The sequence below is a fragment of the Conger conger genome, chromosome 4, assembly GCF_963514075.1.
Source record: "Conger conger chromosome 4, fConCon1.1, whole genome shotgun sequence".
Classification (NCBI taxonomy): domain Eukaryota; kingdom Metazoa; phylum Chordata; class Actinopteri; order Anguilliformes; family Congridae; genus Conger; species Conger conger.
Window position 1 is genome coordinate 20,777,526 of NC_083763.1, and position 13,501 is coordinate 20,791,026.

General features: G+C 41.6%; 1 protein-coding gene across 1 annotated transcript in view; it reads right to left on the minus strand.

Moving 5' to 3' along the window:
• LOC133126572 (adhesion G-protein coupled receptor D2) overlaps window positions 1-13,501 on the minus strand; it is a 67,043-nt gene that overhangs the window by 44,580 nt on the left and 8,962 nt on the right. The window contains exons 16-20 of the mRNA XM_061238917.1: window positions 12,782-12,884; window positions 11,840-11,993; window positions 11,321-11,454; window positions 11,124-11,239; window positions 10,148-10,268 (exon numbers count right to left, since the gene is read on the minus strand). Coding sequence (XP_061094901.1) covers window positions 10,148-10,268; window positions 11,124-11,239; window positions 11,321-11,454; window positions 11,840-11,993; window positions 12,782-12,884 — 628 coding nt within the window. The remainder of the gene's footprint in view (window positions 1-10,147; window positions 10,269-11,123; window positions 11,240-11,320; window positions 11,455-11,839; window positions 11,994-12,781; window positions 12,885-13,501) is intronic.

Consider the following 13,501-nt stretch of genomic DNA (forward strand, 5'->3'; position numbering starts at 1 on the left):
GCATGAAGACATGATCAAGAGGTTCAGCTGTTTTTCAGGCCAAACGTTAGAATGGGGAAGAAATGTGATCTATGTGACTTTGACCGTGGAATGACTGTTGGTGCCAGACAGGGTGGTTTGAGTGTCTCAGAAACTGCTGATCTCCTGGGATTTTCACACACAACAGTCTCTAGAGTTTGCAGTGACTGGTGTGAAAAAGAAAAAGCATCCAGTGAGCAGCAGTTCTGCGGGCAAAATGCCTTGTTCATGAGAAAAGGCAGTGGAGAAGGGCCAGACAGGTCAAAGCTGAATGTGACAGTAACGCAAATAACCACACATTACAGTGGGTTGCAGAAAGCATCTCTGAACACACAACATGTGAAATATTAAGTGGATAGGCTACAGCAGCAGAAGATAAACAGGACAATATGTCTAAAAAGAAGTCCTATAAATACCTAGTAAGGTGCAATAAAATCAATAAACAAATAAATAAACAATAGCTGCAGCATGCCATACCACCATTCAATGCTGAAATATTAAGGAAATGGTTCTTTATCAAAAGAAGAAATATGAATAAAACATTGGTGTTTGTTTTCGTTTAATTTCCATGTAGATAGCAAAAAGCTCACTTGCAAATTGGCATCAGTATTTGACAGGCTTTTTCTGCCCCACACTGACCCAGTTCTCACTAATTATCTGCAAAGCATACATCAAAGCCGTCCAAACAGTCCACTGCACTTAGATTAAAAGAGATTTAAAGATCTGTTCTGTAGCAAGGTTTCACCAGCGGCCCAAACACCAAGACACCCAGGGCAGTTTGAGACGGATAAGTGCTTAACTTATAAATAGAATAGTCACTGTTCAACATTTGCACACTTTTTTAAGTGGTTCGTGTTTGGGGGAGGTGGGAGCAGGGTGGGAGGGAGGGGTCATGTTTTTATAACAAGGGTCACGAAGTCACCACCACCTAGTCATGTGATCTCCAGCATTCTGGCAGTATAGCATGACATGGTTTGCTTTTGTATGACACAAGACATTACTAAGTTGGGCTGACACGTAATTTTAAAACAAATAAATGCCTGTAGGTTTAGAAAAAGAGCTCTACAGAGGTGTGCAAGGCGCAAAATCTCTTTCCATTTGACAGGAAATGTATGATTCAGCAGGCTTATTTCCTCTGCCAGATATCCAACCAGAATTTAAAGTTAATTCTGACTGTGTTTATGCAATAATAGAACCTTTTTTTATTTCCAAATGCCCTGTGTACCTTTAAATAAAGCAGATCTTTATACAAGAGATTAAGGGGGCAATTTCATCAAATAGCACAACCCTTAGGCCTTAACCTTCACTAATTAATTCAAAGCAAATTTACAGTCATATTCTCTTAACTTGAATTGAAAGTAAAATGGCACACTGCATACATCAAGACAAAAATACCACTGAATAATTACACCAAAACATTTATATCCTTGAATTTCTAGTTTTCTAGAATTTCTTTGTTTAGATTTGTTTTAAAAAATCCTCATTTAAGCAGACACAAATAATGAAAACTATTCACTATGTTAGGTTCTGAATATACTGCAAAAGCAACAAGTTTTCGCCTTCTCATTTAAATTGTGAGAATTATGCAATAATTATAATTTATCTCTTGCTGAATGGAAAGTTAGAACAATCAATTACATAATTACAAGAATCAATTCTATCAACTTAAGTTACACAACCGGTTTCTGTATTGCATGTGGCCATCAGTAGGCTATAACTGAGCATGTAACTGTGTGTGGGACGCATTCATATCTATCAAAGAATGAAAGCATTACTGTAAAAGGAATCCAGGGTCAGAATGTACCATGGCCTACAGCATATAACTAGAGCAGCTGAGGGCCCAGGCCAGAGCCACACCACTTTTACAAGTTCACAAAAAATATGACCCACCCTGGAAGACACGAGTAATTTTTTGTCCCTCCCCAGGCCAGCTATTTTCGTTATCTTTCGCATGCAATGGAAGAAATATTTAACCAGGGGGTTTGTTTGAGTGAGCCTTTTGAAAAAAGAAAAAAAAAAAAAAAAAAGAAAAAATGTCAAAAGCCAGTCGATACCAGGGGGACGCTGCCCCTGCGATCTCAAACAATCGCAAACAAAAAACATTTCCCCAGTAATCTGACCACTGAGCGTGTGGGGAGTCTGGCACGGCCTCCGAAACAGCAGAGTTCACGCGAGTGGACACCTGTCTGGGAAGCTGAATTTGTGTTGTTTTAGCGCGTTGGGATTTAAAATAACCCCATCCCCCTTTGTTTGAGAGGAAAGCGGAGAGGTGAAGCGAGTGCACGGAGAATGTGACTCTCTCCCAGCTGCCCTCTGCGGAGGTATCCTGGCATCCACGCCACCCACCCCTTTCCCGAATTCCGGCAGGAAGGGGGCTGCCTGACGGCTGGGAGATGGGGGGGGGGGGGGGGGGGTGAGTGGCTAGGTGGAGGGAGGGGACAATTGAGGAAATGCAGCTGCGACAGCTGAGAGCGGCTCGAAGTCTGACCCGCATCTTCCCCACGTCTTCCCCGGTCTTATCACACAAGCCGTTAATCACAGCCAATCACCACGGGCCCCTCCGGACGGCCGCGCCACGCAGCTAATGGGCACGAGGCACATGGCTTATCTCAAAGAAGCCGAGCGAGCCGCTACATCTGAGGCCTGATGGCGGCGACATTGGCTCGGGCGGTAAGAGCAGTCGTCTGGCAGTCGGAGGGTTGCCGGTTCGATCCCCCACCCGGGCTGTGTCGAAGTGTCCCTGAGCAAGACACCTAACCCACAAACACTCCTGACGAGCTGGTTGGTGCCTTGCATGGCAGCCAATCGTCGTTGGTTTGTGAGTGTGTGAGTGTGAGTGTGTGTATGAATGGGTGAATCAGAAGCATCAGTTGTACAGCGCTTTGGATAAAGGTGCTATATAAATGACCACCGTTTACCATGCCTGGTTTGCGCTAGCACTTTGTGGCGGCTCCCAGCTACCGGCCCTCCTCAGTGTCTCACTGCGGCCGGCTGCGTTCAAGGCCTGCTGACGGTCTGCGCGCGTTAACACCAGAGAGCCCGGGAGCTGACAGGGTGCAAGCTTTTCACAGACTCTCCTGCGGAATTGACCCCCTTCAGTAAAGAGTCAGGTGTGACAGACAGGACCCTGCACTACTGCCTCTTTTCAGAGGGCTGTCAAAATACCGACAACTTCTAAACAGCCCCGGCCGGAGTACGCTCTCATTTCAATTAACAGAAACACACAAGCGCCAAAGAAACTCCGCACTCTCTTTATCCATTGTTCCGTCTCAGCCTCCGGTTTCGTGTTTATGAGAACCGCTCACGTCTGCGTTCAATTCCCCGGACGATTTGAATCCAAACACCTTGAATAACCTCTAAATTATCCCTGCCGCTTGATTGGTGGTCTAGCCTGACCTCCTTGATCACGACTTTCAGCAAAGATGCAGATCTGGCAATTTATTTTAATTTGCCGCAGTGCGATTTGTCTCCCTACACATTATTCTTACGCGTTCAGTCGATGCTTTTACATTTCCCACATAAACCCATATCTGTTGTGCCTCCGCACTACCAGTTGTTGTGGAGATGGATTAAAATGTTGTCTCTTGCCGATTTCCCCTCGATCATTTTGCCCCGAGTTCATTCTAGTGAAATGGTCAATGACGCTTGAGTATGAACAGCCATGTTTTGGAAATGAAGTCCGATAAATTGATTGGGAAACGCTATTGATGCAAGGATCCACCAGGATCCCACTGAAGTCGACCCTACATAGTTAGCACTTCACGCCAGTTATTTTAAAACAAACAGGGTTATATTCAGATCCTGGGAGGATGACATATATAAACTCAAATGAAATAAAAAATATTGATGTATTTTAATTTTAATTCCTCCACCAGGTCAGAACGGAAGCTGTAAGAGCACTGATAAAACAGATTGTGCTGTGGGTTTAAAAACATGCGGAAGAGCAAATCAAGATGCAGCATCATATTACCTTCCCACAAATAATGTATCCCATCAATAAAAGCAATTAAACCCCATTATTTAATTAAGGTTTATATACCATGGATAAATCTATTGGTTTTGATTACCAACGTTAATTAGTATTACTGCCAATACTAATGATTTAGACATATTACAAAAAGATCAGACCACAGCTCACTTTAAGGTTTTTCATTGCTTTACATGAGCTTCTATCAGTCATGCAGTAGAGATGTGTAAGAAGATATTTTTGCACGCACTGAATGTCAAATGAGCTTTAAAAAATGTACAGCACACAAATATGATTATCAATTTCTTAATGTTTAATCTCTGGTCCAGCTACAACCAGGAGGGCAGACATTGCCCCCTTGTGGTCGATTACTGACAGCAGAGATCTGGACAAGACACAGGGGCCAACGTTCCGTGAAACCTTACAAAGCAGCGGATATCCATCCTTTTTTTTTTTTTCAACCATTAAAATGGTAATTAAATCATTACAATTCCTCGGCCCCCACAAGCAGTCATACCGGGAGTCCAGAAACCAGCGTAAACATCCATTTCTCTTCAAAGTCATTGATAGTTTGAAGTTATGGCCAAACAACAGTTCCGGACGGGGAGCAGCCCACAGTCCCATTATGTTCCGGTAATAGATGGTGCTGAGAGTTTGAATGACACTGCACTGGAATTGGATGACAGAGGGTCGAGCGATTCATGGCCATGTGAAAACCCGGTGCTATTCATTTCTGCCTGGGTTAAAAGAGTCCATGAGCCATGACTGTATTTGGAGTACATAAGTTCATAAACACTACTCGAAAGAAAAATCAATCATCGCTATGTTGGGAGTCCGTTTGAGAGGAGTGATAATGGTTATGTTGAGGATCTTGCTGGGATATAAATATGAAATAAAAGTAAATCTTTAAAAAGCCTATGAAATTTCCACAACTGTATGAACCGCAAAACTAAATTGGAGGTTACTGGAGGAGGAATCTATCATTGCACACACACACACACACACACACACACACACACACACACACATTTGTGAAGTTGTATTGTATGGTTGAAGATTAATTGGCAGAATGGCAGATGAATCATACCTCATACACTCACACACGCGCACACACAAATGTCATCATTAACCTTTATCATTTGCAAAAACAATGAGGGCAATAACATGTATAGCACATTTTAGCAGACTTGGACAATGTCTACCCTCTTGCCTTCATAGGGCGGCCTGGTTAAAGTAAGTGCCTGGGACCCGCAAGTTTGGTGGTGCGAATCCCGTTGTAGCTACAATAAGATCTGCACAGCCGTTGGGCCCTGGCGCAAGGCCCTTAACCCTGCACTGCTCCAGGGGAGGATTGTCTCTTGCTTAGTCTAATCAACTGTATATTGCTCTGGATAAGAGCGTCTGCCAAATGCCATTAATGCCCCATGATCTCCTTCTACTGCACATCAACAGGCTAAAGGCGACAGGCATGGAGGTGGAGGTTATGTCACAGTCGTAGAAGGCTACTCTTTCTGGTGTGTAGCCTCTGACTGCTGTATGTCTACAAGTGTTTAAGTGAGGGCCCTACATTGGGGATGAAAGCTCAGCTCTCCCTGGCTCCTACGTCAATGTCCATGCAATGACCAATGGGGGGAATCACTGCTGGATGCAGATAGCATAAACACAAAATACCTGTCCTAGAACCATCATTACAATCAGCAAGCTCACTGTTATGGTTTTAGTTTATTTCTAAATAAGCAGCTCTCTGAATAAGTCTTTTCATGACAAAATGAAAAATATCCACCTGTGCATTATATAGCCTATGTTCCTTTATGCTGTGCTACATTTAATGTCTTTCAGTACAAATAGACTACATAATGGCCTTAAATCTGAAACGCATGTAAATTTTAATTTACATGTACTTACAAAGATGTTCTAAATCTGTTTAAAACTGCATCAACTGATACAAAAAGTGTATATAGGCACATTTGTACACAGTGCTACAGATGAGATTTTGTCAAATATGTTGTGGCCAGGGCGGCACGGATGGTGCAGTGGGTAGCACTGCCGCCTCGCATCAAGGAGGTCCTGGGTTCGAATCCCTGTCGGCCGGGGCCCTCTCTGTGCGAAGTTTGCATGTTCTCCCCGTGTCTGCGTGGGTTTCCTCCGGGTACTCCGGTTTCCTCCCACAGTCCAAAGACATGCAGGTTAGGCCGATTGGAGAGTCTAAATTGCCCGTAGGCATGAGTGTGTGAGTGAATGGTGCGTGTGCCCTGCGATGGACTGGCGACCTGTCCAGGGTGTATTCCTGCCTTTCGCCCAATGTATGCTGGGATAGGCTCCAGCCCCCCTGCGACCCTGATCAGGATAAGCGGGTTCAGATAATGGATGGATGGATGGATGGATGTTGTGGCCATTTTAAGGTTTTCGTTAGGTGTTGTCTGACAACATACACACAACGTCAGATGGACATTATAGATTTGTATCGTTTCTATAGAAACTTCTGACACCACAAACACTAAAACAACCTTGTCAAGCAACCAGTAGTGGAAGACTGCAATGAAAAGGTCTTGTCAACATTATCTGTTGTATTGATTTAACAATAAAGGGCTGCAGCTTAAGCTTTATATGGCTTCTGCTCCCCATTGAAAATACAATAATAATCACAAATAAAAACTGAATTCCTTAAAATGAAAGCCTCACATTTTCAAACTGTTCAGTCACTTCAAATATCAAGAATTCTACTGCGATAGATACATTCACAGGTAGACACTAAATACTTAAATACTGCATCTTTTGATCCCTCTTATGTTCAGATTTTAGATAACACAGCGGGGAAGTCATTTTATCAAACCTATTCTCTGTTTCATTTTGTGCTAATGAATGTGTCTCATGGCTACTGAAATGTTGCGTTCAGATCATAGAAACAAAAGGCCTGAGTCTGAGTCTCAGTGATATTAGGTCTTAATGTTTCCATATGTCACGTCATAGCAGTGGTTAATGCATTCAAAAAGTAATATTTGAAAAATTGGTTAATGCAAGCGACATGTACAAAATGTGAGCTGAGAAGTAGACGGTTCTATCTGCGTTCTGAGAGTTGAGATATTGAGCTTTAAAGATTCCAAAGGGAATGGGCTCCAAGCATTTTACATTTAGCATTTTGACTTTTAAACAGCATTTTTGTATAAAACTTCACACATGTATTTAGTGCCCTATAAACAACATCTTTATGACACCAACAGATTTTTTTACAAAATGTCAGTTAGAACCTTCTAATTCTCTCTATTATCTCACAAAAATACATTTGAATGTCTGTTTTGTCAGCAAGGAAACAGGAGGTGCACTACCATCGCAGGCAACTCACAGTGGACAGACACGGGTTTGAAAACGGGCAGAAAAACAGATGAATCTATTCAAAATGGAACACAGGGGAGTTCTATTTTCTTCAAGTTCCTTTGGAAAAGTCTGGCAAACTACCCCTACAATTAAAAGATCAGAGTGAGCCGTGCAGATATTTCCTTTGTGCTCAATGCGGCTGCCCCTGTCTCTGTGACTCATACTGAGTTGGTAGTGATTTCCGTTTCCATACAATCGCACAAATACAACATTTCCTAAGCTTAAAGCAATCATGAAGGAAGAAACATAGTTTTGGACCAGAACATTCTTTTTTTGAAATCGATATAAATCACCATAATCTACATTATTCGGACTCAAAATTATAATTATGTTATATCCTAATGCAATACAGAATAAATGATGTTTGAGTCTTAACATCAGGAGTCAAACATGGCATGTCAAGAGGCTACCAGTAAAGACAAGACAAGGCTTGGCGCAACACAGGAGCAAGTGGCGGGCTTTAACCATTCTCTTTATCGAAAGCTTTTAAAGCTCTACTATTAAGGTACAGCAACTGGGATTAATTTCTTGCCATTTCCCCTGCTACTGTGCTAGGATTGCTCTATTCATTTTCAGCATACTGTTAACCAGTCTAACCTCAAATGCCTGGCTACATGACCACAGCCAATCCAGAAGTAAAAAAACACTGTACTTTCTGTTTTATCATTACTGAACCACTCCACTCAAACAGAGGTTTGAGGTAAAAAATGTTCCCGAGTCATTTCACACTGCAAAAAAAATATTGCATTACGTGATTTAAATCAGTAAAGACGTATCATTAAGCATGGGGCATTTATACACAGTATGAATAGTTAGACATTTCAATTCAATTTTCAGCATAATGTTATAAACTTCACTTGGACCAAGAGCAAGGCCAGAAAGGCTATTTATGTATTTTAAAATAAAGAACAGACTCCAGTAAAGCAGCTTTTTATTTCAGTGATAAAAATGTAATTAGATATAGCGAAACTGAACTATTTATAGTTTAACACTTAATCTGACTCTGCTAAACCTCTATTGATTGGCTGAAAAATATATGGCTCTATTAAAAATATGAATGATTAAAGATAACCAAGACTTGCAATCAAAGAAAATGAGTTATATGGGTAGCAGTAACTGAATGTAGCGACACACATTACTTTCATGTAATATTGACATCTGCATACCACCCTGAGCTGAACCGTAGAATTAGAGAACCATTATTACAGGCATTTTTATATTGTTCTGTATGGCACTCAAGTCATATCCTCAGATTTTCATATTTCAATTCTTGTGGTGCAACCAACACTGAAAAGAAACTCAATATGATTATAAACTAGAACATATGGAAGAAGGCTGCGTGGAATAAAACAAATATGTTCCTGATATTCTATCTTTCATTTGCATTTGTAATATGTTGAATAGCAACATAGGAGAGAAGCAGGAAGGGTATATGAAATGTATTAATTTTAGATATTAACACATTATATCTACTATCCAATTTACCTGGTTTATTATGTAATGACTATTATTTTAAATAAATATCAAAATCAACTTTATGGAACCGCAACAATAGATTTTGCTAAAATCATCTTACATATATAATATTAAAACAGTGAGCCTCAGGACTTTTTTTTTTTTTTTTTAAAGGAAACCGCGTGTACAAAAAGAAAAAAAATGTGTGGAAAAATATATTATTCTTCCCTACTTTACTTTCATTTCTATGGAGTGCTACATTTCTAAAAATGTTTTTAATGCTGAGGAGACTGCTTTACTGTTTCCTTCCAGTGTTTAGACAGGGTTCATTTTACTGCATGTTTGAGACAAATTAATCTAAACCAATCGGTGTACAGTACAAATTAATCTAAGCCAATCGGTATACAGTAAAAATGTATCTACGCCAATTGGTTCAGAGCATGGATGTTCGTCCACCACAAGAGATTAGGTCAACAGCAAGACAATATAAACACTGAGATGGAGACCCCTGCCTCTTGCTTACATGTGTGGGCAGAAATCTAAACTTTGGTCTACATACTGCACAAGTGGGCCAAAACATTTCTCTATAAAAGCGAATCATACACAGGAGAACAAGGAATTTCCCTGAAACCAGTACCTTATGGACTGCAGGGTTAATTAAACCCATCTTACTTGGACACAATTGTATGTTCGTAAACAAAGACTTTAGTCCAAAATCTAAAATGATAATATCAGTTCTCAACCCTTGGATACCCACTGGGATAACAGCAGTTTTCATCAGATAAGGATTAGTCCCTTTCTTCTAAAAGAAAGTAGAGATTTTTTTTTACTTCAGCAAAGTTCAACCTAGTTTCCATCTAACAGAAAGTTAAACCTTGAAAGTAATCGTTTTATTATGTGATAATAAAAAAATTGGAGTACAGAAAGCATTATGTATTTCTCAAGTGCTGCCACAGAAAATTTTCATATTTTTTTACAGAATAAGTGTCCTTCAAAGAGTTTCTAGCTGCCGGCAGAAAATCTTTTTTTCCCCACATTTCCCACCTTTCACATTAGCAATAAGTTTTTATGTCACTTCCACTTAAAACAAATTACCACAACAGTCTAATCAACTGTAAGAATAATATCCTCCCCAAAAACACTCAAGCCACTCTCATCTGTATTTAAGTGCCTTACAAATTCTATATTCTCCATTTAGGGTTTAGTCTAGTCAGAACATTTCATCTGTAAATGTCCTCGGTTATGGGTACATTCTAATTAACACAATAACCTTGCGGAATTGGAAAAATACCATAATGACAACAGGTACGGTTCGCCCAGAGAGACGCTTACCTGCAGGGAGTTCAGCAGGATGAAGATGTAAGCGATCACGATGGAGAAGGGCACCAGCACACCACAGAGCCAGGTGAGACCCAGGATCGGCAACAACACCAAAACCGCCTTCACCGCCGACCTAGAGAACAACAACACTCTCAAACAACGCGCTAACACGCAGACACACACAGCAATCCTAATGCAAGGATGATACAATACAATACAGGATAAAAAAACACTGCACAAAACTTCTAGCCTGAACGTGGCTAGCGGAGGTGGCTTTTGACTGCAGGTCACTCCGAGTACACAACAGGAGCTGATGGTTACACTCACATTGTGACCATTTCCACACTAAGCCTGACTTAATTCCGTTTAGCATAAAATTACCTCGGAAGTTCAGGTAACCGCTAAATCAAACCAGCTGCAGGGAGCTGTGACTCATGCCGTGGCAGTTTGTGCTTTTCTTTCCACTTCAGCTGCCATCCAAGCCAACCTTTCAACAGCTCAGAGGTGTTACTGAAATAACAGCTGAAAGAGGGTTCATGAAAGAAGCTCGTTTTTCCATAAACCAACATACTTAATAATAAGAGATACTTATTATTTATTTTGTTACAGGCTTCTTTTCAATGGTTGTGATGAGAAAATAAAAAATGCATGAAGCAAAATAGCTGGGCTAAGAACATACCGGAATAGACAGGCAGAACAGACGGTGCTTGCTAAAGCTAATTCTCCCCCGTAAGTAGTTCTCAAACAGGGTGCGAAAACACACAAAATCAATACATAAGGGGGGTGTGGAAGTCCCTCACAGTGTTGATGTGAAGAATTAGGGAATACATCCCATCATTAGGAAGAGAAACAAGAAGAGCGCTGCTAATACCAGCCATTATTTCAGAGATACGGATCCACATACACAATAGGCACGCAACGGTTCAGCCGACGGCTTCTGAGGTGAAATGCTGCCCCCATGTGTCGGGCTGGAGCGAGCGCGGCTCACCGGATGTGTTCGTACGCCTGCCCCATCGGACTGCTGTTAACCGCCAGCATTATGGACCGCCTCTTAGCCATGGATATGGTGATGATGACCACGCGCGTGAGGACCATGATGTTGACCTGAAACAGACGGACGCAACGGAGGGGGTGAGTCAAGGAGGAAAGCCTGCGTGAAGCGGAGAGAGGCGGGCGGACCCTCACCATCATGATGAAGATGACTGGGCCCACGAAGCCCCAGATGACCCCGTTGTGCACGCTCAGCCAGCAGTGGCCCTCCGCGGAGTACTTTCCCGAGGCGGAGGCCAGAGTGATGGTGACTATCAGAACCGGAAGGCCTGGAACGGTCAGATTAGATTCGTCTCCAGTCCGCCATCACAGCTATTGTTTTGTTTTTGTTTTTTTACTAATACACATCATCAAGTGGAAATGTGTGGAAACATGATTCACCCTAAAAGTGGTAGGTTTCATTAACCTATTATTTCAATAAACATTGGTTTCACAGATATGATAGGAAAATAAATTGACCCTTCTGTTGAAATACTTGAAATGAATCAACAAATGAAGTCGTGTAAATATATTTGCAGATCTCTCAAGTACTGGATCAGCTCATGTAGGAGGCTTACAGCTTACTATGTTCATAGCAATAACAAACGGTGTGCGTTAGCAGCCAGACTGCACGTGCGGTCCTGCGTAACGCCACACTCCACGAGGCTCCATTACCCCAGCCAATCAGATAGTAGTACTTCATGTGTCTCTCCTCGCTCAGGTTGACCGTCACCACTTTGCTCCAAAGCAGCAGTCCCTCCACCAGCATCCAGCTGAACGCAGCCATGAAGAAAAGGTGCAGGAGCGCAGCCACCAGCGTGCAGGCCACCTGGGGTCAGGGGGTCAAAGTTCACAAGTTAATTAATCCACAGGCACATATGTACCTTAGTGTGTGTTATCTGTGTTAACTGTATTGGATATGATAGTGTGTGTGTGTGTGTTGACTGTATTGGATATGATAGTGCGTGTTGACTGTATTGGATATGATAGTATGTGTGTTGACTGAATTGACTGTATTGGATATGATAGTGCGTGTTGACTGTATTGGATATGATAGTGTGTGTGTTGACTGTGTTTAACTGTATTGGATATGATAGTGTGTGTGTTGACTGTATTTAACTGTATTGGATATGATAGTGTGTGTGTTGACTGAATTGGATATGGTGCTATGTGGTGAATCTATATCCTATATTACTGTGCCATTAGCAACCAAAACATTAGTGCACAACACACTCAACTTCCAGTGCGCTAGGTCTGAATGTAAAAATTCTAAACAGTGCATGTATCTGACAGGTCTTGAAACTGAATTCATCCTGTGAGGCGAAAAGGCCTGTCTTATAAATTTGTTGCAAACAGGAAAGGTTTCTCATTTCTCTACCCACAATATTATACACTACACTGTGGTGGATTTCTCAGTGGCAGACGTAAATCAGAGGCACAGAGTAGCAAATATTTCACCAGAAGTGGCATTCAGCAGGATTTGGAGTTCAAAATCAGCTTCAGACTCATGTATTAAGTCATGCGGAGTAATATGGTTACAGCATCATCGCTTATCAGTATGTACGCAAATGAAGAGCAGTAACACAGTAAAACTAATCCGGGACACCTGTACTGTACCTTATTGCCGACAGCAGCTCCACTGCAGAGGAGCACTATCTGTGCAGCTGTCAGAGCTGCAAACAGATTCTTATGGATTGACATGCGGTCAGACTTGGGAATGCTAAAAAGAACAAAGAGAGTTTGCTTTTAGGAGACTGAAAGCAATGAAACAAACTCAGAAAAGAGCTACCTTGTCATAACAGGTCAATAATGTCAGCTAAACTTGACATTTTTATTTTATTTAGCCAAAGGTTTTGTGCTGTAAGAACGTCCACTCTCAGGGTAAGGAACAGCCGGCACACTCAGCAAAAAGCAAACAGAACTGAGCGGGATATGAGTGAAGTGGGCACATCAATGAGCTTCTTTTACGGTGTTAAACAGACACAAGGACAGCCACAGTAACTATCCGTCTATCACATTACTGACCTGCTGTAACCCCCCCACTGCCACTGCTACTGCCAGTTCATTTCTAATATTGGTCTGAACTGGTTGAAATGTGAACACTTTGGACACAACATAAATCTCCTAATTAAATCAGCACTGGCTCTAAATGGCTTATTGGGGTCTCTGGGGGAATTCCGGGGTTAGTTGACACTTCTGTAATGTCATCGTGAAACCTGTGTGTGTGTGTGTGTGTGTGTGTGTGCGTGTGTATGCATGCATGTGTGTTTGTACACTCAGTGAGCACTTTATTAGGTATTTATTAGACTTATTTTTTTTTTAAGTTCTAATGCTGCA